The 26,809-nt window shown below is 36.8% G+C and overlaps 1 protein-coding gene across 2 annotated transcripts in view; it reads right to left on the reverse strand.

Annotated features, from left to right (window-relative positions):
• The window catches only part of treh (trehalase (brush-border membrane glycoprotein)), an 86,640-nt gene that overhangs the window by 19,354 nt on the left and 40,477 nt on the right, over window positions 1-26,809 (reverse strand). Inside the window, exons 12-15 of one of the 2 annotated variants that reach the window (XR_014090463.1) lie at window positions 25,100-25,211; window positions 24,378-24,490; window positions 24,245-24,298; window positions 12,823-12,981 (exon numbers count right to left, since the gene is read on the reverse strand). Coding sequence is in view for 1 of the 2 variants with exons in the window: in XM_008426435.3 (XP_008424657.1) it covers window positions 22,606-22,743; window positions 24,245-24,298; window positions 24,378-24,490; window positions 25,100-25,211 (417 nt within the window). In the remaining variant the exon portion in view is untranslated. Of the gene's footprint in view, window positions 1-12,822; window positions 12,982-22,349; window positions 22,744-24,244; window positions 24,299-24,377; window positions 24,491-25,099; window positions 25,212-26,809 lie in introns of those variants that run through there. The other variant, XM_008426435.3, reaches the window with a different exon arrangement.

Raw genomic sequence — 26,809 nt, forward strand, 5'->3', positions numbered from 1 at the left:
AATGTTTGTATCATGATACGTTTTTCAGCCATATTGTCCAGACCTACTAGAGACTAGACAAAAATACTTGGTAAAATTGTGTTTTTGCAGTGTGAAGACATTATAAAACAGGATAAAACTCATTCATAAAATTACACAGAACATTTAGAAGAAACATATTGAAGTTACTCCTTTTTCAATTAGTCAGAAACAATCTGTGAAAACATTAATTTGAAAAAATGTCTACTAATTTATGAAGTCTGTACAGACTAAATATGTATCATTTATCAGTGTTTTATGACGGTAATCCTTTTTTTAACTGCTGCCGAGTTTGTTTAGGTAACAGCCCCTTCGGGTCCTGAAGTTGTCCGTCCCTCTCTCTGTTCCAACTCTTTGTTTTCACACACGGCTTCAAGGTGAGGCGGCTGGAAGGCAAATAATGATGTGTGGGAGTGAGTGTGTGTCCAGGGCAGCTCCGGCCGCTTGTTTCTTCGAATAACGGTGGCTGTGTCCAGCTTCTGATTAATTAAAACATCCCCTGGGGGGTCACGGAGTCGTGGAAGGCGATGTAATTTATCATCTGGCTCATGCGTAATGGAGTGTGGCCCACTGCAGAGTCTCTCATTAAAAGTGATAAACTCAGTTGTTGCATCCAAGGCCTCTTCACGATTCAGCGTGGCTGGATGGGAACAGGTCAGGAATGAGCTTTCTCTGAGAACGGATCTAATTATTATCAGCCGCTTCCAACCTTGAAATAAGCAGAACAAAACCGACTCGATCATTTGAACTCAAAATAGTTTAGGGAAACTTTTACAATCAGTCACAGATGTCAGGAAAGTTCAAAAAAGCTATTTAATCAACACTATGTTACATTTGTTTTAGACATTTTAAGTGTTTGGAATGAATTTAAACTAGATTATTTTGGTGTAATATTATTACCTGGGTGGGTATAAGTACTTTTACTTGAGCAACTTCTTAGAAGTAGCTTTACTACATCATATTTCTCACCTGAATAATATAATTATTATTATAAGCTACTCTTATTTGGGTAACATTTCTAACTATGGCTGCAGCTAACAACTATTGGCACATTTTACAGATTAATTTCACCACCTAATCTTATTTTATTGAAAATTAGGCATACATGGATATAAAAATAGACAAGTCAATTTGATTGCTTAAAATCCAATAATGGCATTTTTTAGTGAATGTTTGTAAAGGAGCTAAAATAAATACTTCTGATATCAACTTGTGAAACACGCAAAAGGTTTTCAGTGTTTTTCACATGTAGATGGAAAACATGTTTCCATCTGCCCTTTAGCGCATTAGCTCTTTTCTAGAAAGCCAAAAACTTCCTCAAGCGTGAGGAAAAACCTGTTTTTGCTCAATTATTTTGAATTTTACCGTTTCCATCATCGTTTTCTAATGCGTCGCTTCAAAATGTGCGTCGGCCTGTCACAATGACAAATGTTGCTGGGCGACAAATTGTCCCAGAAGTTATTGTGATAAATTATAATATTATTTTGAGACCATTTTCAAGCAACATAATGGTAATAATGGCCTAATAATGCAAGAACACATTCTCAAGATTAATACACTTTAACTTCTAATAAACATTTAATACTGGAACTGGAAAATATTTTAAATATCCAAAACAAATAAAACAAATGAAATTAAATATGAAGTCTCTGTAAAAAAAAAAAAAGTCCTTCCAAAAAGGAAGAAAAGGTAGTCGAGACCAATAAACCAGACTTAAAACTTTTACCATCCAGTTTTTGGTAGAAAGAAAGAAAAGAGAAAAACAATAAATAATACAAATGGAAATTATTGAGCTTGTTTTAATTTACTGTGCGATTAATTGGTTAAACAAACTTCCAAAAGGGGTAAACCCCAAGTTTATGCTTAAAACTTACCTATTTAGAGCTGCTTTTGAATCAATGAAACATTAATCAATGTGTAACGACGGTAATGCTTCAATTGTCGTGTTTTTTATGACGTAAAGCACTTTGCTGCTGAAATGTGCTAGAAAAATTAAATCTGACTGATGTGAAAAGAAAAACATTGATGAAAAGACGGTTACAGTCACTGAGCCTTTTTGAGTGGAATGAGATTTTCTGGACAAAAACAAAATAATTACTTAAACTAGACACCTAAAAATAACTTGAATTAGGTAAACCAGACAGATAGAGAGGTGCAAACATTATCACAGCTTTACAGGTTCCTGACATCAAATGAAGCTGCATCACAATTTCTGTTCTCATCTCATAAACCAACATAGAAGACAAATACCTAGAAACGGAAAACCGAAGTACAGTTTTAGTGTTGCTCCATTTTCTCAGCGTAAAGGGAGGAAAATGTAAATAAGACGAGTCTAGTTGGGAATACGGCTGAATCAAAATATAGCACTTGTGAGCGCAGGGAGAAGGGAAGCGAACAGATGTAAAAACCCGACACCGGCTAACTTTGAACAGAATGCAAATATGACTTAATCAAGTCATGAATATGCAAATCGGCATAATCTAGCAGCATTCAATAAGTTCCCAAACAGGTTACAGCATCTTTTTCTCCAAAAGCTGCTGGCAGCAGTGATTCTGCTGCAGGCTGATTACTAATATTACATTTAAACATCATACCAAGAGATTTTAAGGAACATTTTGATTAGTTTTCCAACTTATTTTAATGTATAAATCGACACGTTCTGGTCCACAAACACTATAATTTTAAGTTACTCAACTATATATAATGAATACTTGGTACAAGTCATTTTGATGGTAGAAAGATTAAGATGATCCTCTCAAATTCTCTTCTCCCGGCTGAATAAATGTACTTGGAAGGATTTTGAGCGTTATGAATGAAGATAACTGAACTTTTCTTACCCTGTAAATGTTTCACCTCATAAAAAACATTTATTTCGTTCTGAAACTGAGGCTGGAGGTTCTGCAGGTCATAATCAGGAACAATGAACTGGCATGTGTTTACATTTGCATTTCTATCATATATTTTATTCATATTGTCTACATTATATTTTGAGTAGCAATATTTATTGTATAACATTTGCATATACTTATGTTTGTAAGTTCTTTTTAGATTGCAAAGAAAGGTGTTGTTAATGTTTTAACATTTATTTGGTACAAGTTCAAATAAATGTTGAACATAAACGATGGTCCTGCTCTCTTTTCCCTGTTAGTGTTGACAGTAGCTGTGTTTCTATTGCAAATGTGCATAAAACTTTTTTTAATATTCTGCTAATGTCTTAAAAATACTTTTTTTTTCATGAAATGAGAAATGTAATTAAAATCACGTGTAAATATGACACTTTACGCAATATGTCATTAAAAATTAAGTATGTAAATGCTTACCTGAGCTATATTCACAATTCAGTTATGGCGCAAACGCTCATCATCTATCAGCCTTTTGAGGGAATTGTAGTCGGCCATTTTACAAAAGAGTTAAAATTACACAAAACTTTTTTATGAATTGTAATTTGCCCAATTTTGTGGTTAAAGGAAATGCAGCTAATGCTAACTCAGTATCTGAAAGCGTAGCCAACATGGACTGAATGGCTTCGTTCTCTTCGTCCGCTGCCATTGCAGTGCAGAAAGTTGACATCATTGTTCACAACTCCTCCTTCTGTTCGCTGATTGGCCAGTTTGAAATTCTACCAGAGGAATCCAAGTAAATGGGAGAAATGCCAGACTCAGCTCTTAAGAGATTATAATCGAGCAGAAATGCAAAGAAACACTGCAAAAAAACACAAAGTCTTACCAAGTAATTATCTAGTTTCTGGTACAAATATCTTAGTACACTTGAAGTAAAACAAGCCAACTTAAAAAATAACTTCTTAGCAAGACATAGGAGCTAGTTTTAAGTCAATAATTCCTTAATGTTGATGAAAAAGGTCTAGTTCCATTGGCAGATTATTTCACTTATAACAAGACATTTTTCCCATGTTACAAGTGAAATAATCTGCCAACGGAGAAGCAAGTTTTCATTAGTATTAAGTAATTATTGACTTAAAACAAGCTCCTACATCTTGCTTAGAAGTTACTTGTGAGTTAGTTTTCTCTTATTTAAAGCATATTAAGATATTTGCACTAGAAACTGGACTAAAAATACTTGGTAAGATCTTATGCTTTTGCACTCTCTGTGTTAGAAAGTTGAAACCCGAGGCCAAAGGAGGAAATGCAATAATTTGAATCAGTTGTGGGGAAACATCCCAGGATCAGGGTAGAGTAAGACTTTCTCCTCTGCTCAAGGTTGGTTTTTAATGTCTTTCATAGACGACTCGTTTCACACATTTTCACCATGAAGGTTCTCTTGGCTCTAAAAAGTATCATCACTGACAAATCCAGCCGTTAGCCAGTTTCATTCCAGACATGTCAGACCCACTTGATTAAATCCATTATTCTGTCAGTGCCTTGTTTTTAGGCACCATCAGTTAATTGGCTATCTCAGAGGCTTGTGTTCTTGTTAGGCAGATGTTAATAACAGCAATTAGTCATCTTCCTCTGAGACAGATTCAGGCTACGGGCCTCAGGAAGCAGTGCTGCTCAACCGACTCTGAAAATCCTTTACTGGAGTACATTTGCTCACTCTGCTCCGACGCTGGTCACATTTTAACCGTTCTCTGTTCACAGTGTAATGAAAACGTAAGCCGATACTTCAGAGGAGACAAAGGGATGAACTGGGACCAGCATGATGTAACCATTACGAGAAAAGAGACTCTGGAATCACTTTCATCTTCATGTAATGATGTTAGAAAACCTCAGTTTTTCTATGCTTATCAGTCGCTGTCTGCCATATAAAAAGATGAATTATTGAATTTATCTACTGTGTTGAGATGTTCTGCTTTAAACCATGAAAAGACCGTTGGATTGTTTAAAAGGAAACTTATGAAAAATTCACATTTGAATGTTTTTATGCTTCCATTTGGGTTTCTACTGCTTCTAAAATAATCTCAAGTGTTTAAAAAAACATCCAGCAGTTTTTTTGGAAATAAGTTGATGTTTATTGATGTCTGGAAAATTAGCAATTTCAAAAACTCCCCATTATTACGTAACATTCACTGGTCATTATAGCTCGTTTTACCGCTGTACAATGGATGCTGGAAAAGACAAGTGTTGACTTGCCATCCAGAAACCACTTGCTGCATTCTTGTTAGTTGTGCAGGAAGCTCCACTTCTGCTTTTCACAGATGTACGGTTGTGTAATTGTGAATTTGTTTGCAGCCATTTTCACATGCCGGAGTAATTGAGTTGGAGGGCGTGACCAGCAGCAGCAGTGCCAATACACCCTGAAACACGGAACACCAAAATGCTCAAAATTAAATAAAATAAATAAATCATGAAATAAGTATCTATATGACTAAATTTTTAAATAGCTGAATGAATCCACTTCTTGCATGTTTTCTACTTCAATTTGGGTTTCTACTGCTTATAAAGACAGTCCAAGTACTAAAAGAAAAATTTAAAAACTAAAACACACAGCCGTTTTTTGATGTCTGGAAAATGAACCGTTTCAAAAAACTCCCGATTATTAAGTTCTAACCAAGAGGTACTGCACTGTTACCTAGCAACCCAAACGGAATCCTGCACCGTTATATAGCAACCCAAACAGAACCCTGCACCATTACCTAGCAACCCAAACGGAACCCTGCACCGTTACCTAGCAACCCAAACGGAACCCTGCACCGTTACCTAGCAACCCAAACGCAACCCAGCACCGTTACCTAGCAAACCAAACGGAATCCTGCACTGTTACCTAGCAAACCAAACGGAACCCAGCACCGTTACCTAGCAACCCAAATGGAACTCCAGCATGTTATATAAGCTAGTTTAACTACTAAATCAGCTGTATTGCGTTTTGTTCTGACTCAGTGTCTAAGCAGACTAAAATCTCATTATCTAAGAATACTTTTGTGCAAAAATTGTTATGAACGTGTTTAGTATAACCCATGCACCTATCCTAACCTGTTCAAGTAAGAATATAGGTCACATTTAATACCAGCTTTTGCAAAAATCATCGTCATAATCATAAGAAAGCTTCCCGTCTATTTCTGCTCATGTTCATCTAACAGACCATCAGGCTACGTTCAAAGCCAATCAGTTGTTTTGTGCAATTCAAAACCCAGAAAAATCAAAACCCTTTATTTCATGTTTAAACCACAGCAAAGCACTAAGCAAGACACGGACACCCTGACACTGGAAATTACGAGGTAGAGGTGGTAATCAGATCTTCTCTCATGCTCACAATTGTACATTCAACCACCGAAACCTACGCTGCCATTTTCCCTGCCGCCCCCTCGCTGCGGCTTGTAGGCGTGACTGGAAACGAACTTCCCCCCGCCGGGCAGAGAACAACCGTGTGGCCCCGCAGCGGTGCTCCTGCTGGGATATCAGAGCATCTGTCCCCCCCGCGGCTCGTCTTTCAAACCGCACGAAGGCCATCTTCTCTCAGCACCAGCTTTTTTTTTTTTCCCCCTCAAAGGCATAGGCAACGCTCGGAGGAATACATTACAGCCTGCATCCTGAGCCCATCTGCCGGGCTCACACCTGGGAGGGAGGCTTTCACTCATCCTCAAGCCCACACCAGGAGAATCTCATGCTCCGCACAGCTAATAAAGGCTCCTTCTGCCATTATGAGTGGTTAATCAAGTCACATTTGTATCTCAACACAATTACAAAACAAGTAAATATTAGATTTTGTCAAGTGCCATCATCAAAGTCATCAAGCAAGGACACAAATATGTTACCATGGGACACTACTTCCTGTTGTCTCCTTCGTGGTTTCTGCCAGAAGTAAAAGCCTCCTGGCTCTGATTGGTTGTTTGTCGTCAATACTGTGAGAAGGCAGAGGGACTCGATTTTTAACAGATTATCTGACTCATATCATAGTGACAGTTTCAACAAATACGTAAAAATATTCTTAACAAAAGTTACTTACTGCAGCTTAAAGCTAAAAACGTATCTTTTTAAATCTGCCTTTGCTTAAATTTGTTTTACTTATTAATCACTGATGCTGTGCCGACTCTTAAGGTTCAAAGATAATAAGGTCAGTTTTTAACTTTCCCTAAAATTGGTTTCCATTCCCTTCCATTTTGAGATGCAAAGAGTAAAAGGTGACATTCATAAGAAAATGACTTTTTTTCCCCCTCCCGTCTTCCTCAAAGTAGATATTAAAGTAGATGAAAGAAACCATGGGCCATTTCCTTTCCTGGTGACCAGTTGCAAAAATTACTCCTGAAAAGCTCTCTGTGGTAAAATGTCATAAAACTCTGCAAAATTTCATTTAAAGTCAATGACAATCAAACACAATGAGTGCTGTTAAGCCCCGATGTTTCCTTAAAATGAAATCCCATTTTCCTTCCCTGGTGAAGGGTTTTCAGCCGGACTCGCTGATTACATGCTTTACACGTCGCTGACAAAGGAGGAAATTGGTTTCCCATCATTATTCCTCACCAACGGGACACAACAGATCTCCAGCGGACAAAGACGGTCTTGACCCAACTTCGTAAATATTCAAACGCTCCTAATGAGGGACATGAAAGAGGACGAGTGGCGATGGGGGGCCTCGGCGGTCCCTCTGTTGTCTTTTCTTGGGGGGAAAAAAGAAAAGGAGGAGGATGGATTTGCTCTTTCATCGAATATAGATTCCTCGAAGGTGTGAGCGTTAATTACAGGATGGCATGACCTGCACTCAGACGCAGAGACCCACGGAGCTCAAAAACACAAACAAGAACTCCTGGAGTGATTGGGTATCGATTACCTCGACAGAAGTCGTTTGTCTTCTAATGGAAACATTTTTATTTTATTTCAGAGAAAATGGGCCCCGCTATCAGCTGCATGGGCTCATTTGAAGAGAAAGGTTGGCTTCTACCGTCTAAAACAAAACAAATGTAGATGAATTGATCGATTATTTTCAGATTGATGCCAGATATGCGTTCAGTAATTGGTAATTTGTCTAATAAACGAACGCAAGATGCTGCATGAACTCGCAAAATGGTGGGAAAAGTATGATTTTTAACATTTTTTACAATTAAAATGTATTATGTGCAATGGTGTTCAACAGTGGAGTTAGTATTTTGTAGATCCAGAAACTCTTTCAGGGATTCTCTGCAAGGTTATTATAGTTAAATAAAACCAAAAAATAACAAAAACTGATATTTAGAAAACATTTTAAATTCCTGATACAAAGAAAAATGGTAATTAATGGAGAAAAACTAACTAACTAGCTGGAACAATATTGTGTGTTTATAAAACCAAGACATGCTGAAAGTATAGATGTGATATCTTTAGTTTTTGTGTTTATGAACCCATTAAGTCTTTAAAATACCAAAAATTTGGATTTAACTTTACATTTTTGTCTGATTATTTTTTTTAAATATTAAATCAGATACTCTGGTCATTTTAACCAAATACAGTTTTACTTTTTACCTTTACTCCAGTAAAACTATGTTGAAGTAGTGCTACTCTTACTTGAGTACAATGTTTTGGGTAATCTACACACTTGGGTCGAGTTTTTTGTCGTATCGTTTATCATTTATTGTGATAAATTTGTTCTCATGATAAGAATTCTGATTATTATTGTCACAATAAACTCGAATTAATGATGAGTTTGATAGTTTTTCTGTTTCGTCCAATGTTTGTTCAATGAAAAAGAACAAATTTGAAAATGTAGTTACCTTTAACTGCATTTTAAAGGTAACCTCAGTTACCTTTAAAATGCAGTGATAATCACACTGTATCCCTGTACAGTGTGATTTGTACAGGGATACAAATCACACTTATACAGTTATCTGAAAAGTGGAATAAATATTTCTTATCGTCACTTTTATTGCTTTTGCAAAATATCGTGATAAAACTTAAAAGTCCGTATTGCCGTTTTCTACCTCTGAATGTAATGTGAAAAGGTTAAAGATGTGATTCTTTTTGTGTGTTTGGGAAACTGCTCCCGATTTTTATTTTTTTTATTTGCATGCAGGCCGTATGGATTACCTGTAGGAGGGCATTATAAATTCTCGACAGGGTTTAATCTCCCGGGAGAGGAGCTTATATTTATGTCTCTGCATTAATGTCAAAGCGGCAGCTAACTCTCCTCTTCCCTCTGCTGATTGAAATGTAATTTCAAATCTAAAATCTTCTCCAAATATCCCTTATCAAAACAAAGCTAAAGAGGAGGAGAGCCGGGCTGGTTAGGGTTTCCTTTCTAATGCCCGTATGAAATGTCATTTCCCTCTTATTACTTCTGCATTTATCACAGGCAGGCAGACAGAATGAATATTGACTAAGGCTGTAATAATAATAGCTTGCAAAGCACAAAATCTGGGCTATTCAAATATATCTCCCTTGCAGTTGCAGACTCATGAGATCTGTTGAATCCCTCCTCCCAGTAATTTAATTCCCCTCCATCTCGGCCGTCCTCGCCGCCCCGACCCGTTCCCGGCTGGAGCCTGCTGTTCTTCCCCTCAGGATGCCGCGCCATATGTCGCTCCTACCTTCAGCATTGTGCTGCTCTGAAGGAATTAATATTTCACTGACGGCTCCTGAGCCGTTTTTCTTGCTGACGAGCTGAAGGTGCAGCAGAACAATAAATATTTAAGCGTTTTCTTTGGAGGTTCTCCAATCAGGAGCTCCTTACATACGCTGTCAGAGTGGTGGGCCGCCGCAGTTCCTCTCTTTTCCTGTCACACCTCTGACTCTTTATCCATCTCTCCCTACCATCTCATCTGCTGCACCATCTGTGCAGCTGTAATAAGCTCAACTCCTCGTGTTTTCCCTTGATTCCCGCTCCTCTCCAGGCGAAGCTTCACCCTGCTTGTCTGTTTGACTTGTTTGGCTCCGAACGAGGCAGCAGTCAAACCCGGCGAACGACGACGCAAACTATGGCTGGGCGACAGGGTTTAAAAATAAAACACCTGATTTTATTCAGACAAATCTACAATGGTGGATTAGAGCCAATATAGATAAAGGGGCGGCGGGGAAGAGTACATTTCAGCCAGGAAGAGTCAGAAATTTCTAGCAAAATAACTAGAAAATTTGAGTTTGAAAAGACAGAAAATTGTTTGATTTTTTTTTTTTTTTTTTTTTTTTTTTGATTAATTGCAGAAATTTGAGAAAAATATTTGGAACCGTGAGACTCCAAAAGTCAAAAATTTTCCAATTTTGAAACTAAAATTTGAGGGAAAATCTAGGAAATTTCTAATGTTAATCTAAAAATTTCAGAGTTTGTCCTCACATATTTTTGACTTTTCAAACTCTGAAATTTTCTGTTTATTTCCAGAAAATTTCTGAGATTGATGTAAAGATTTCTGGGATTTTGTCAAGAACATTTTCAACTTTTCAAGCTCAGACATTACAACTTTTTTTTCTAGAAAATTTATAAAAATTTGATGGTTTTTAAAAGATAATTTTTTGACTTTCTAGGAAATTTCTGAGATTAATTTAGACATTTCAGCGTTTTTATAGCCAATTTTTGGCTTTTCAAGATCAGGAATTTCCTCGTTTGTTTTTTATTAATCTCAAACTGAGTTTTTCTAGCTAATTTCTGAAATTAATCTCAATTTCTGATTGTTTTCCTTGCAAATTTTTGACTTTTCCAACTCAGAAATTCCCATGTTTTTTCTGATACATTTTCAAGATTAATCTCAGAAATTACAAATGACACACTGCAAAAAAATATTTAAAAAGTATCCTTGTTTACTTTCTAGTGCAAGTATCTTAGTACACTAGGAAAATAAAACAAAACTAGATTGCAAGTAACTTTTACTTTGATTTATGTCAATTATTCTTGAATATTGATTAAAAGTATCAGCTCTAATGGCAGATTTTATTAACTTGCATCAGGAAAAATGTTAAAAGTTAGATAATATGCCAGTAGAACTGGATCTTTTTAATCAACATCAAGGAATTATTCACTTAAAACAAACTCCTATGTAATTTTCTTTAAAGTTAGTTTATCTTATTTCAAGTGTAGTAAGATATTTGCAAGGGAATCATGAGTTTTTGTAGTTTTTGTATAATAAATTGTAGCATGGATGTAATCTTCACTTGTAGAGTTGACCTAGATATAAATAAACAGAAGCTGTTCAACACGCTTGTCAAACAAGATGGCTGCCTTGGGCGCGCTGACATCACTCTGAACTACAGAAACACAAGAAGTGCAATGGTGGGGGAAAAAAGTCCCCGTTCTCCAAAATTTAAATCTTCAAAAGCCAAAATCGTGATCGTCCAGCTCTACCTCAGGCCGTTTCGTTCCACTCGCCGTCCCCATCGTCATGTCAAAAAAACTCGCCGCCGGCAGAAACGAGGTGACCTTACACACGCTTCCTCCGTGACACGCACACAATGCGCCTCTTTTCCCTCCTACAAACGCTCCCAGAGTGGAGTGTGCAGCCGTTCTAACCATTTCAAGTCCCAACCAACAGCAGAGTATCGATCCGAGCCAGTAATCGCACTGACACCGCACTCAGCCGGATGATGAAAAATGGGGAAGATGGAATAAAAACCTCTTGGCTTATGTTTCATACGCAGCAAAAAAATAAAAAAAATTAAAAATAAAAAGTCCTCAAAGAAACTCTTGGGTTTTCGGTTTCAGCGTAAAGCTTCCGATGAAATCCTTCCTGGATCTGGTAAGAGCTGCGTGTCCTTCTTCTGATACCGAAAGGCCTTTGAGGTGGGGAAAAAAATCCACATAACAAACGTGGGAAAATGAGAGAGTTCAGCCGCCTCAGGGTGGCAGGTTTAAAACAAACGCAAACAAACACCAACCTGAAAACAAGATCTGTTGAGATATTCTCAATATTCCTGGACTAAACGGCATAGCAGCTGCCAGCACAGTCAGCGTGTCAGATTCATCGCTAGTTGATGACCAAATGGCAACAGGACATTGGCAGACGCGTGATGGAGTGTGAACGTGATGGTTTTCATCATAAAACTCACAAAGTCACAAAGAACAAAGTGAGACAAAGAAACAAGATGAGGAACAAAGAAATCAACAAATACGCTTTTGAATAAGGAGTTCAGATTTGTTTTTACAGGTTAGTTTCTGTTTAAAGGCAGGAAAATTCACATTTTTCCATTTTCATTTGGGTTTCTGTTGCTTCTAAAAACAGCCTCAGCATCTAAAAATAAAACCACGCAGTCGGTTTTTGGCAATAAGGTAATGTGTGTTTTGGCGTCTGGAAAATGAGTCATTTCAAAAACCTTCAGAATCTAATGTAACAAATCAGCAGGCACTCCACCGTAACCTAGCAACCCCGGCAAAGCCCAGCCTGTTACCTAGCAACGCAAGCTCAGCTCCAGCACATAGAGGAAGCGCATTAAAACACATCTACATTTCTCCACTTATTCAATGTTATGAATGAAGAAAAGCTTAAAAAATGTGGAACATCAACCGTCGTTTGCTAAACTCTCTAAAAGGCATAAATACCAACAATGCCATTTATTTACTCCGAAAAATCTCCCACTGATTAATCCGACATTTAAAAAAATTACTTTGGTAATTCTGGTTAACCTAAAACAGAAATTTTAATGTAAGTATTTAATTTCCATTTGGGATCAATAAAGTAGTTTTTTAATTGAATTTTTGAATCCGACTATGAGGGGAAAAAATGTAGTTACAAAATTCTCAAGGACCAACTAATTTGGATTAATGCTGAATAAAGACACCATGCCATTTATTTACTGGATCTAACATATGAACTGATTACAAGCTTTTAATAGAGCCTTCCTCTAAGTTTAAAACTCTAATTATTCCTTTTAGATATTTACCTCTGTGGTAAAAACAAACCCTGAACTGCTGAATCTCGTCTGCGTTACAAAGTCCCAGCTGAGACGGTTCAGGTACCTGATCAGGACGCCCTCCATCTGGATGTTTGCCTGGCGCCTCCTGCTCTGGTGACACCCTGAGGCTGAGCCATAAATCACTGGAGGGGTGACGGCACTGTGCAAAAGTCTTCAGTCATTCCTTCTTCCTTTACAGCCCAAGGGAAGCCAGGCTTTTAAACTGGAAAACAGTAGCATGTATAAAAACATGTAAAATGTATATTAATGTTTCTAAGAGACATGACTTCATCTGATACAGTTTTATTTGGACTGTTCTTCGGTCATGAGTGAAAAGGCTGTCAAAGACAATACCTTCAGAAAACCTGGAGAACTATTAATAAAATAACAAGAAAATTGCTACAACAATTCCTGCTTATTGTAAAGTAAACAAATTAAGAATAGTTTAATTGATTCAATACAAAAAAATAAATATTCCAGGTGTAGTTTAAAAACAGAAAACTCAGAATGAAGCACAAAAAAAAATAGTTCTGGGGAGAAAGTGAAACTGTCCATCTTCAGACAGGAGGCTTAGGCAGTAGGAGTCTCTGCATCAACAACTAAACAACAAAGAGTCAGTGTGAGAGCTCAGGGGTATGAAAGCCTCTACATCCAAGGAGCCAACCAATGGTGGGACAAACCCTGATCTTTTTTCATGGTGGAGAAAATAGCTTCACTACGTCTAAACAAAGGAAGACTCTCCAAAGGGTTGGCATCCTCTTCCCCGTAGCAAACATACAGGTTGTAAACCAATCAGAACGCTTTAAATGATGGAAAATAAAGATTTTATTTGGCCAAAAACACAACTAAAGTCAAAAAGTCAGATCCATTTTGGAACAGATAAAAATGAGGTCAATCTTCCCAACATAAAACACGGGTTTTCTTTAAAAAGTGAATAAATGAGCAGCACAGATAATTAATGGTGATCAAATAGAAGCAGTGTACATAATACAAAGAGAAACAATGAGGCAAAAATCAACCTAACAGGGGTTCATGACCTTTGTTTGACAGCATCCTGGCAGGAGACGGGCAGAGAGAAGTGGCCCGAGGCCAGACGTTGGACCTGGCACAACAACCACCAAGGTCAATGTTTGTTAAATTTAACTGATGAACTAACACCAGGTTTCAGCAGAATCAGCTGGTCGGCTCTTAAAGGGGCAGGACTGTGTAAAACCTACTGTCACATTATTCACTCTTCATGTTGCTTTGATTCCTTCATGCATGACTGAGAAATCCTCGTGTCTCCCATGGCAACCGTTATGAGCGTTTCTGCATCTCAAACACTGATTGGTCAGTTAAAGCAGCAGAAAACTTACAGTCATCTGTGGTGGCTGCTTTAAATATTTGTAAGGGTTTCATCCTTTGTCTCAAAGCCAGTTTAAGCAGCGTTATTTCTGAATGATTTTACAGAGCATTGCTCCTCTGAGCCGTCCTCACTCAGCTCCTCCAGACTAGCGGCAGCAGCGATTAGCAAACACCTGGTGGAACTGCACTTCAGCTAAGTTCATAATTCAAACTACGTCTCCGTCCAGCATTCCTAAGATTGGAGTTAAATGATATCATGAGAACCATTTCAGAACAGGACAAGGGCCATTGGAAACATATTTTTATTTAAATCTTGACATGTTTGGAAGAAAACAGTCTAAAAATTTTAACTTTTCAAACTCAAATTTGTTAGCTTAATCTAAAAAAAAAAAAGTTAAAAAAAAGAGAACATTTCTGAGATTCATCTAAATATTTCTGAGTTTCTTTCTTGCAAATGTTTGACTTTTAGACCTCCAGAATGATCACATTTTTTCTTGAAAATGTCTTTGCTTAATCTCAAAATTTCTGAGTTTTTCTAAGAAATTATTAATTTTTAGAGTTCAGAAATTACCTTTTATATTTCATAATTTCTGGGGTTAATCCCAGCCTTCCTGAATTTTCTATCTCACAAATTTTAAACTTTTGGAGCTCAAACGTTTTTCTTGAAAATCTGAGATAAATCTCAAAATTTCAGAAGTTTTCTTGGAAATGTTTGACTTTTGGAAATTTCCTTGTGTTTTCTATAAAATTTCAGAGATTTATCTAATAGTTTCTGCGTTTTTTTCTCGCAAATTAAAAAACTTTTGAGCTCAGAATTTTTTTAATTTTTCCTAAAAAGTTCTGAGATAAATATAACATTTTCAGTTTTTTCTTGCAAACTTTTGACTTTTGGAGCTCTGAAATTTTCTTGTCTGAAATTAATATTAAGATGTTTCATTATAAAAAACTGGAGCTGGATTTTCAGTTTGTGTCTGGGAATCATCGCGGTTTCAAGTTAAAGATTAGGGACAAAGTTACGCTGGTGGCTTCCTCCATCCATTAGATTTAAAAATGTCTTCTTATGCGGGAGAAATCCAATTGGACCGATTCCTCAAGCCATATTGATCCTGAAACTCCTGATTTCTCTGGACGGTGTGCGGTCGATGCCTCCAAGCTATCAAATATCCTCCTGTATAAAACCTGCACTTAGCTAATCCTTCCAGTTTAGAGGTCAAGGAGTCAACTTCATCTCCAAACATTTCAGCTGCCGACAGAGAGACATTCGGTTGTGTTATTTTTGCGGGAGCAGCCCCGGGAGTCGGGTATTGATTTGAGAATGCTGATTGGGAGCCATCACGCTGGATCTGGTTGTGTGATTTCCCGTCAACAGGACGAAGCTCTCTCCCCCTGCGGTCCTGCAGATTGCAGTGGAGGCTGGGGGCGGGGATTATCCCGGGGTTCTGCAGCGCTCGGTAAGCGCCGCGATGACTCAGTGGATAATGAGCCAGTTTGTGATGTGTGCTGCAGGGTCTCTGCCAGGTAGCGGTAATGAAGCACAGATCTCTGCAGATTTAAATCCAGCTGTTATCGCCCTGTTCTCTACTGCTTGATAGGATTTCAGTCATATCTGCGTGTAATCCGACGTCTTGCTCTCAGAAAAAAAAAAAAAACAAGAGATGCTGATTTCTTTCAAACAGAGTTTAGGACCCACATTAATTTAAATCCCAAATGATCCGAATATCAGCTGAACATGATAAAAGTTTGCATATAGAAAATCGATGTGGGACGCAGAAAATGATAAAAAGATTATGCATTTCCTTCACCTTAATTTCACTGTTAACTTCAACTAAACTGTTGACTGAACTAAGACTAAAAATCTGCTAAAAGAAATTTATTCTGCAACAAATTTAGCTGTAATTAGGCCTGCCATTAATTTTATAAATCTCATAAGTTTCATGGTAAAACAGTGTGGACATCATTAGAAGTGTATTTATGTGAGGTTTGACCATTCTTCCAAAAGAGCATTGATGAGGTCAGACACTGATGTTGGACCAGGAGGGCTGATTCACGTTCTTCATTATTTCATTACATCCCTATTAGGTTAAGGTTCTGTGCAGGTTAGTTTCTAAGCCCTGTCCAGTAATATCTGCACCGATAAAACATTTACAAACCGAAGTTGTTCAATCCTTTCTACAGCCAATTTTTGCATCTTATCTACTTTAACACATTTCAATTAATTACATGGATTTTAAGGCAATAAAAATTTTAATGCAATTAATCACATTTTGGTTTCACATAAAAAGGTTCAGGCTGGAACCTTTGTAGTCGTACGTATCTGGTACGCCAGTAAATCTGACGCACAAGCGACATTTGCAAACAGAAGCCGCTTCTCTTTTTCAAATGGTGGTTAATTTTTGCTTGAAAGAGCAATCTGATGGGACGCTGGGAAAAACTATTGTTGTGTTTTAAGTTGTGCTAACAGGATTTAGCCTACAAGCTAAGCTAAAATAGCATCTCAATGCTAAACATGTTGCAGCAGCACAGACAGCCCCATGCTAACGTTAGCATCCAGAGTTCAGATTTCTGAAGAAGTTCAATGAATGATCAAGAGTCCCTGAAACTGGTGGCTGAATAACCTAAATAGATTAAAAACAATAAATAACTTTGGTGTTGAGCTTATATATGTATTTATCGAGTAATTTAGCAGCAGAAAGGGTTTTTGAAATTGAAATGTTGCTTATTTTGTCCTTCTGTTTCCAGTTATAATTTTAATCAAGACCCACCACTAATTAAACACTAACATTGAAGAAAGTCTCGCAGGTGATTTAAATGTTCACATCGTCCCTCACAGACACTAATGATGTTGTAAATCAGTCGGTATGATCTGCTAAACAGAAAGGATTGCAAATCGATGCCGACTCACTAGAGTGAAGGAAGACGCCATTTCTTTCCTTCACCTGAATCAGGCAGAGCTCATTTATATGCAGCACTGCTTGCCGTACAGTTGGTGAGGGTGAGACACTCTGACCTTTTATACCATGACAACATGCCAGGCAGTTGTTGCTGCAGCTGCTTTGCAATTCATGGCTTGCCCATTAAATGCGCTGCGTGAAATAATGTCATCAGGTTTCTGTAATTAGCGGCAACGAGAACACGAACAATAGCTGCAGTCACATCTCATCACCGGCTGAAGCCAGACGGCTCCTTCCACACTTTGCAGCTTGGTCTCATTAGCTCGCCGTACGAGAGGCGTGGTAGATCGAAAAATTGATAACATTTCTGCCAAAAAAATATGAAAATCTGTGATTAATCTAAAATTTTCCAGAAAAAGCAAGGAAATTTTAGTTTGAAAAGTTTAACATTTACTATCAATAAAACAAGGATATTTCTGAGCTCCAAAAGTAAAAAACAGAGAAAAACAAATTGAAATTTCCGAGTTTGAAAAGTCAAAAAATTTCCAATGTTGCAATTTTTTTCTTAAGGACAACAGTGAATTTCTGAGCTCCAATAGTAAAAAAAATCTAGAAAAAACTGAGAAAGTTTTTGATTAAAGTCAGAAATTATATGTTTAAAAAACCTGAAATTCCTTTAAGGTTGTAACTGAAAAATTTTCCAATTCTGGAAATTTTCAGAACTTCTCAGTTTTTTTGTTTTGTTTTTTAGAGAAAATTTGGTAATTTCTGAGTTTGAAAATTTGCTGTAAAACAATTAAAAAATGTTTTATTAATCTCAAAAATTTCCTACAAAAATAGATTGCCGAGTTTGAACAGTAAAAAGTTTTTGACAACAATAAAATTTTGAGATTATTTTTAGAAAAAAAACTTGGAAATTTCTGAGTTTGAAAAGTCAAAAAATTGCAAGAAAAAAACAAGAACATTTTCAGATTAGTCTCAGACATTTTCAAGAAAGAAGACATTTATTTTCTGGAAAAAAAGTCTTAAATTTTGAGATTTCTGAAATTTTATAAGTTTGGAAAAAGTCACAAATTTCCCCTTTTTGGACATTTCTGGGTATCAAAAGTGTTAAATTTCCTACTTTTCAAACTCAACTTGTTTTTTCTAGAAATTTTCTGAACTAAGTCTAAAAATTTCAGAGTTCTTTGACGCAAATCAACTCCTTTTCTCCTCTTCTACCTCTTAACAGCCCTGGTACGCCGCCATGCGTTTCTGCTAAAGCGGCAGCGTTTGTTTCTTCTTCAGCTCCTGCCGCCGGCTGAGAAGTCGGTGACAGCCGCCTGCTGCTTAAACACTTCCAAACACGGCGCAATATGCATGACTGCGGCTGCACGGGTGTCACTTACGGCCAGAAAAAGTCGGTGAAATGACTTGTAAATGGAGATAGCGCATTATGGAGGGCGATCTCTGAGGTTACATGCTCCGCTGCTCCTGTTTGCCTTTTGCTGATTTAAATCGAACAGTCAATCTTTTGTGTCCACTCATGCTAAAAAGACAAAATCCTTTATTTTGTCGTCCCATCTTCAGCACCAACAAGGATGGAGAAAATCTCCTTTTAAAGTAAATATCTCATTACTTTTTTAAAGAATCTGCATATTAGTCTGGGCGTCATTTCATGCTTGACCACCGTGTCGCCACAGATGTAAGCAGAAATGACGGAGAGATGTGTTAGAAAAGCAAAAAATAATGGCTTGTTTTTGTTTCATTTGAAGTGCTGATGTTTGAAGCACCTTCAATCTTTTCACACCTTCAACAAATGCTGCAGATGCAAGAAACGCTTTTTACATCTGTTCATTTTGCAAATGCACATAAATAACTTTGTTTAAAAAGTTAATTATAAGAAACACACAGTTATAATAAAAATGATCTCAGACCAAACGTCTCTTCTCTGGAAGGAAACCCAAAATGTTCAAAGGCAACGCTACCACAATCAGACATTTTGAAGGCATTAATAAATTTATATAATACTTTCATTATTTTGATATTTAGTAAAACAAAAGTAATTTAGCTAATTTTAACTCACCTAAAACACTGCAAAAACACAAAATCTTAAAGTATTTTTGGTCTAATTTCTAGTGCAAATATCTTAATACCCTTGAAATAAGACAAAACTAACTTACAAGTAACTTTCATCAAGATATAGGAGCTTGTTTTAAGTAAATAATTCCTTAATATTGATGGAAAAAAGTACTAGTTCCACTGGCAATTATTTCACCAAAAATTTAAGAATTATTGACTCCTATCTTGCTGAAAAGTTATTTGTAAGTTAGTTTTGTCTTATTTTAACTGTATTCAGATATTTGTAATAGAAATTAGACCAAAAGTACATGGTAGATTTAGTGTTTTTGAAGTAAACAAGAGAAGTTTTGTCTAATTTAACTAGTAGTTAGTAGCACTGTTGCCTTGCAGCAAAGTCTTTCTACATCCAGATTGATGGTTCTCCATGTGCATTACCGAGTTCTCCACAGGTACTCCAGCTTCCTCCCAAAAAACCTGCTGCAGTTATGAGTTTATGCCACCAGGTGACAGAATTTAACTGTTAAGTAGGATTAGGAGGTAAATGTGTCAAAATAATTCATGAAATGTTTTCTATCATACAAAAAACAGCTTTACAGAAATTCAAATTCATATAAAATATACTTGGGTATGCAGTTTTTGGCAGTACACGGTTTAATCCCATGTGGAGGGTTTTGTCTCAAAGTTTTCATGCGTCATTATCCACAAGATATCCGTTCAAACAAAAACGTGACCGGCTTTTGATCTACCGCTAACTATATTAGCTAGCCAGGGCTGGCTAGCTTGAAAAATTGAAAACAATCTTAAGATTGAAAACAACCTTAAATTGTTTTCAAGAGGTACTGCAAACAGTGTTTATGAGCGAAGTCGCCATGTTGAAATTCTACCGCTACCTCGTCAGCGGTAGAATTTCAACATGGCGACTTCGCTCTTAAACACCGTTTGCAGTACCTCTTGAAAACAATTTAAGATTTAATTTCTATTATCAAACACTACTTTTTATCTATTTTTTCAGTTTGTAGTTGCTTGATTTTATGGAAACTCTTACATGCGTGTCTTGTAAAATAAACAAGACAAACTGTTAATGTGAGGAGCGGCCATATTGAAACGCAAAGTCCGCCTTACTAGTCATAACTGGGAAAAGTCGGGAGTTCCTCCCAGTTTCCCAGTGGGAAATCCGACTTCAGAGGGTCGAGTTGATTTTTTTTCCCACTCAGAAGTGGGAATTTCCCAGTTTCCAGAACAACTTGAACGCAGCATTACACCAGTAGGGAGAGCTAACGCAATTAGCAGGAAGGAGCTAATGCGAACTCAAAACAAATTGACATATATATTTTTGAAATAACAGAGTATATTAAAGTCTTTGTAAAACATCACTAATATATTTGAGGAAATATTCTGATCCTAATGCTTACCGTTAACAGTTTGCGTTAGAAACCGGAGCTGGTTGCAGCATCGGCTCTCCTTCTGGGTTGCCATTTCCAAGTAGCAGCCAGCCGAACAAACACACCGGCTTTTTCGACCGAATCTCTTCTCTTCGTCTGTTCAGTCCTCCTCGTTTTCATTTATTCTTACATTGCCTTCTATTTCAATATACTCAGGTTTAAACTGAAAGGGCTAAATGTCACCCAACGCGCAAAAATTACGGTTCTGTCTGGACGGAGCTAGCGCCGTGCTACCTAGCATAACCCATCTACCCAGAATGCATTGCAGCATAAACGACATTGCGACAAGACATATTTTATTGAACTATATGAAAAACAAATGCTATGCAGCATTTTGACTGTTGTTTTTACATCAGATTTTTTTCTTATAAATCAAAGGTCCCTTCTTCTTCGTTCTTCTTCTAGATTTTAATGGCGACTAGCAAAATAACAGAACTTCTACTGCTTTTCAGAGACATCTTGTGTGACTATAAAACGATGTAGCGACCAAAAACAGAAAAAGTTTAATCTGATTTGAAATCCCTGACAAATTAATTCTGCTTTCCATTGTATTTGTAAAAACACTGAGTAATAATGACAACCTAATTTGTTGCCTTGAGCAGAAGAGAATATTTAAGCATCTGATGCTGTGAGAAAAATGAGCCATTTCTGAGCTGAATTTGATGGAAAGTGATTCAGCCTGATTCATCAGACCACTGTTAATTTAAACAACCTAAAAAAGAGAGGAACATGATTCTGTCAGCGAGGGGACAGAATGATCCCGACTAAAGCTTCGATACAGAAGCCGTCAGACACAATTAGTTGTTTTTCTCCCCCAAAAAAATCTAACCAAGCATCAACCAAAGTGCTCCTACTGGATTTAAAGGGATACAGCTTTAAATAAAAATCATATATATATTGGATTAATGCATGTTTGTCATGTTTTCCAACATATGCATGTGCATTTGAGATGTGTATTTTCAAAAAGGCCAAAATGTCGTTTCCATATGCACTTGGTGATGCACCGCTGGGAGAAAAGGTTGGAGGGAAATTAATTCCCACACACTTCTTCCAGCGCAGTTAATGAAAAAGGCTTCAGTGGTCGACCTTTAAAAACACAATATTCACATATTTTAATGCCACAGTTATCCAGCATTTCATTCTTGTATGCTGGTGCTGATGGAACCGAATGGGAAAGTATTTTTTACATAACTTTTTGCAGTTTGATTTCATTTACTTTTTTAATCATAACAATGACGATATTACAAAAGAGAACGAGAAGATAGAAAAATCTTTTTTTTCTCAGAATAGGAATCATTTAGATTGTTCATGCAGACAAATCTAGTCTTAAAACTCAAATCTAAGAAATGGATTTGTGACAAGCTTCCAGCGTAGATAAACAGCCTGTTTACCAATCTCATAACAAGAAGGAGACAGTAATGGGATTATAACTTGTCGGCATATTAACCAGATGCTAACAACATAACTGACATGCACCTAAGAATATATTGGTTTCGACATGGATGGACACAGAATTAGAAATTTGAGAAAAAAGTCAAAATTCTAAGATTAAAGTCAAACTTTTGAAGCTAAAACTTAGAGTTCTAAGAAAATGTGAGATTTCTGGGGGGAAAAAAGTCAAAATTCTGAGATTAAAATTAGAATTTTTGGAAAAAAGTTACAATTTTGAGATTAAAATCAGAATTCTGAGATTGAAGTCAGAAAGTTTGTGATAAAACTCTGAACTATTGGGAGGCCAAAATCAGAATTCTGAGAAAATGTCAATTCTGAGGGGAAAAAAAGAATAATCTAAATAAAAAAAATTTTCTGCAGTGGCCTTTATCCTCTTCCATAAAATAAATACAATAACTGAATCAGTTGGATAAATATTTTTAATCTGTTTTATGTCTGAGCTTCAGTGGCACAAAAATATTAAATCTTCTCATGAACCCAAATATTATTCACCAATTAACAGTAATTATATTAAGTTGCTGCAGCCATTTCTGCAGTAAAAACACCCTCGTTAGTCTCTTTACTCCGTGGACGAGGCGTGGAGGAGGAAGTGTGAGTCAAAACATGAATGCTAAAATAAAATCCAAGCCTCAGCCGGGTTCTTCTGACACCTCCGATTCACCGGAGCATGAGAGCGACGGAGGCGACCAGAGGCAGCAGGAGGTCAGAGCGCACACGGCCGCCTCCCGAGGTGAGCGTCGCCCCATACTGATCCAGGAGCTGCAGGGCCACGCCATTGGTCCACCCAAAGCCCAGCTGCAGCAGGAGGAGAGGAGGGATGAGGGGAGAGACGCAGCAGCAGCAGCGTTAGTGCTGCTTCTATTTTTATAAAGAGCATCAGACAGGCAGCCAGAGACGTGCTGCTCAGTCACAAACGCCTCAAACGCGACTTGTTTTCATTAACTAGCTACAAGGAAAAGAAGATGGCGTCACGTTTAGTTATTATTGAATATTTCAGAATATTATAAAGACCTGGATCAGCACACATGTTGCCAGGGCCTTGATTTTTGAGAAAGAAAAACAAAACGATGGCATTGGTCAATGACAAATTCTAAATTGCAGCCATTTTTCAAAATGGCCACTATGGTTGTCATGGAGAATATGTTTCTGTACTAAATTTGAATACCTATAACTGAGCCCATATAAATCATATTTACTGATCAATTTACATTTTTCAAGATGGCCACCATTGTTGGCATGGAAAATGTAGTTTAGCACTAAATTTGCCATCATAATTGGGCACCAAATTAGCAATTATTATAATTAAAAAAATCTTCAAGATGGCCACCATGGTTGTTATGGAAAATATATTTTTGCACTAAATTTACCAATATTTATCACAAATTAATACTAATGATGCCCAATACCCAATTGGGCCCATAAACTTGACTTTTATTTTTTCAAAATGGCCACCATGGTTGTCATGGAAAATTTGCTGTAACAGATGCCCAATTGTGCCATAAAATAATAAAAAGTGCCCGGAAAATAAATAATACCGCCCCTTTAAGTAAAATAATGAACTTAAATCCAACCTCAGGTCTAACTCTTCAAAGTAAGACCTTCTCTTCAGTGTTTCCTAGTTCACTGACGTTTCCAGTCATTTGTTTCTGCATTGCAGCCTGGCAGTCATTTTGTTCTGGACTTAATTTTTCTTATTAATGATCCACTTTGTACAAATATTCAGCTGTCAGACGATTAGACTCCTGTTTGTCTTTTGAAAACTTTGAAAGAGAAACGTTCATGGTCGATTTAAAACTCATATAGCTGCAAAACAAGTCCAAACCATCACACCTCCACCACCGTGCTTCACAGTTGGTATGTGGTACTGAGCATTGAAGCCAGGAGATATGTGATGATAATAATAATAATAATAATAATAATAATAATAATAATAATAATAATAATAATAATAATAATAATGACATTTTTGGGACACTCAAAGACGAGATTGTCCCAAAAGCTGCAATTCTTCCCCACCTTTCCCACCACACTTCGTCCTTCCACTCAATTTTCTGTTAAAATGTTTTGATTTTACAACCAGCTTCTTCAGGAATGATGTTTTATGGCTTCCCTTCCTCTCAGAGTGTTTTCTAAACATCTGTCCTGTCAGCCATCTTCCCTGTTTTTGTGTTTTATTGGATTTTTATTTGAGTTATTTTCCTTCCCTTCCACCTTTATGCACTGCTTATGCACTGGATCAATTCATAAAACTCAAGTAAAATTCACCGAATTGTTGGAGACATAAAGAGGGAGTCACCTGAACTTCGTACTCTCCACCTCCGCCTGGTTTTCCGTCTCCATTCACGTCGTACTGTTGGGGCGGAGACGAATGTTACACGGTGCGTCATCTGAGCGCGATCTGAGCTCTGAAGCAGCACAAACACACTCACCTTTTCAAACATGGCTTCGTATTCCTGATAGGCCAGCCAGTTCGTTTTGATCCAGCGCTGCGCCAGATCAAACGCCAGCTTCTTTCCCTCCTCTGAAGACAGTTTGGACAAACCTGGAAAAGCAAAATCTCTCCTTTTTTAACATAAAACACTCAAATATTTTACCTTAATTCCTGTTTTATTTTACAACAATGTAGCACAAAAAACCTCAGAATACACGACAGCAGGAGAGATTTAGTTTTTTATGGCTCAGTGGTGCATTTTTTTTTATTTTTCTGATCCAATCTGTTACCTGATTTCAATGCAGGTGAGCATGTATTTCACTTCATGAACACCAAACTGAAAGGAAAAAATCCCCCGAAGCAAGAAGAAAATAGAGAGAGCTGCTACACAGACTCCATCAGAGCATCACTGAGGAAGATGCCAGATAAAAAAAATATGACAGGAAACGATCCCTCCAGCTGTGTGTCTGATGTGAATGTAATAAACACCTTTAAATGGAAACCAAGTCTGATGAATCGAGACCTAAAAGTGGGAGGTTTGGTCGTATTTCTACTAAAAATAGCGACAAATGAGCTTAAATATTCATTTTCCAGATTTTTTTTTAGTACAAATCCAAAAAGAAAATGAGTCACATAATCTGAATTTGCTTCATGAAGTCCTCCCATGGTTTCAGGAAGTTGTTGTTTTTATTTAGTTTTATATTTTTTTGTGCTTCCCACCTTCGATGAGCATGTGCTGCAGAGGCGGCCAGGCGTTGGGATAGTCCCACTGCTGCCCAGAGTCCCTCAGTGACGTCGGCACGCCGTTGGGGAAGTCCAGAGCGCCGCTCGCCTGTGCAGGAAGAAAACCAGAAGCGAAAAAGCGTTGCGGTGCGACAGTGCCATCTGCTGGCGCAACCGGGAATCGCCCAGAAAGAAACAGTTGCACTTTCCAACCTGCAAAAAAATCTACAAACTTCTGATTTTAGTGTGAAAAAGCTGAGATCCAAATAGATGTTAAGGGTTAATGTGACCTTTAACCTCCATAAAAATAAAACCTGAACTCCTCTAATGAGGATTTTTCTTCTTAAAACTTAATGATCAGCTTCTCATTTTCACATATCAAGATTATGAATGTTATGAATGTACTGACTGGATCCATTAACAAACAATTAAAATATTAATAAATAGTTTTGTCTGCATTGAATAAACACTTCTTAACATTTAATAACACTGAACATCTCAGGATTTCACCATTTTGTGATTGTTTTGCAATCAAAGTTACTGATCTGTGGAGAAATTTTCCAATATTTGCACTTAAGTAAGACAGTAAATGGCTAATAAAAGACCATAAAAATAAACCAGTTTCTATATCTTTCTGGGATTATATTTTTAGTCATATTTGCTGGAAATATGTTTAGTTATTGCAGAAAAAATAGTTCATAACTAAAAAGTTTTGAGATTCTGCACAGATGTAATTCTGTTAATTGTTTCCATTTTGCCACAACTCTGAGAATCGCTCATCTTTTCTGGGACTGCTCTTATGTTAAAATGTTGTGGAAAGATAATTTTTAATTTCTAAAAAGAAAATTGAAAACAGACACACCGTTTAACTTTAAGACTATATTATGTGGTTTGTCCTGTTTGAACACTCCATAAAAGCAAAATTTGGTATAAACCTGTAAATTTATCAAGCTAAAACCAAATCTTAATGCATTTTTTCCTATTTATGTTCATATTTGTATTTTCTAAAGTACTGTACTAATATAACAGCTTTAAAGTCTCAATTTATGCTGAATTTCTAACAAAATCTGCCAAAAATGTTGTATTTTTCCTTTTTGTGGTTGTAATTTTTGCTCTCTTGCTACTTACTTTCATTCCATTCTTCTAATTTGATGCACATATTTTGTCTAAATTAAGTAAATAATAATTTAAAAAGACCGAGGCAGCAGTGAAGTAGAAGTGAGAAATACTGCCCCCTACAGGTGGGAGTTAGCGGTCATTTAAACCCAATGTTTACACCTGAGGAAAATTTGTAATAAACACACACAATTTTTAATTTTGTTGTGCTTTCTTCCAGTGTCATAAAAAATTATGCTTATGATTAAAGAATTAGCGCGAAAAACATCAAGAATATGTTTATTTTACGTGAATTTTGGCAATTGAAAGTAAAAGTTGCTGCCAAAAAAAAAACTGCTCAAGTGAGGAAGAGTAAAAGAATATTTGGTAAAAATTTACTCAAGAACTGATCAAATTATCAATCATTTGATATTTAAAAATTACATCATCAGATGGACTAAAATATAGAGTTAAGTGGAAATTTTGATATTTGGTAAAACGAAAACAATTCATGAAAGTAACAAAAAATAATAAAATCAGGCAAAAAAAATATTTCCAAATTAGTTTCTTTCAATAAAAATCTCATGAAACTTTAACAGAAACTGCAGGTGT

The sequence above is a fragment of the Poecilia reticulata genome, chromosome 13, assembly GCF_904066995.2.
Source record: "Poecilia reticulata chromosome 13, P_reticulata-male-v2, whole genome shotgun sequence".
NCBI lineage: Eukaryota > Metazoa > Chordata > Actinopteri > Cyprinodontiformes > Poeciliidae > Poecilia > Poecilia reticulata.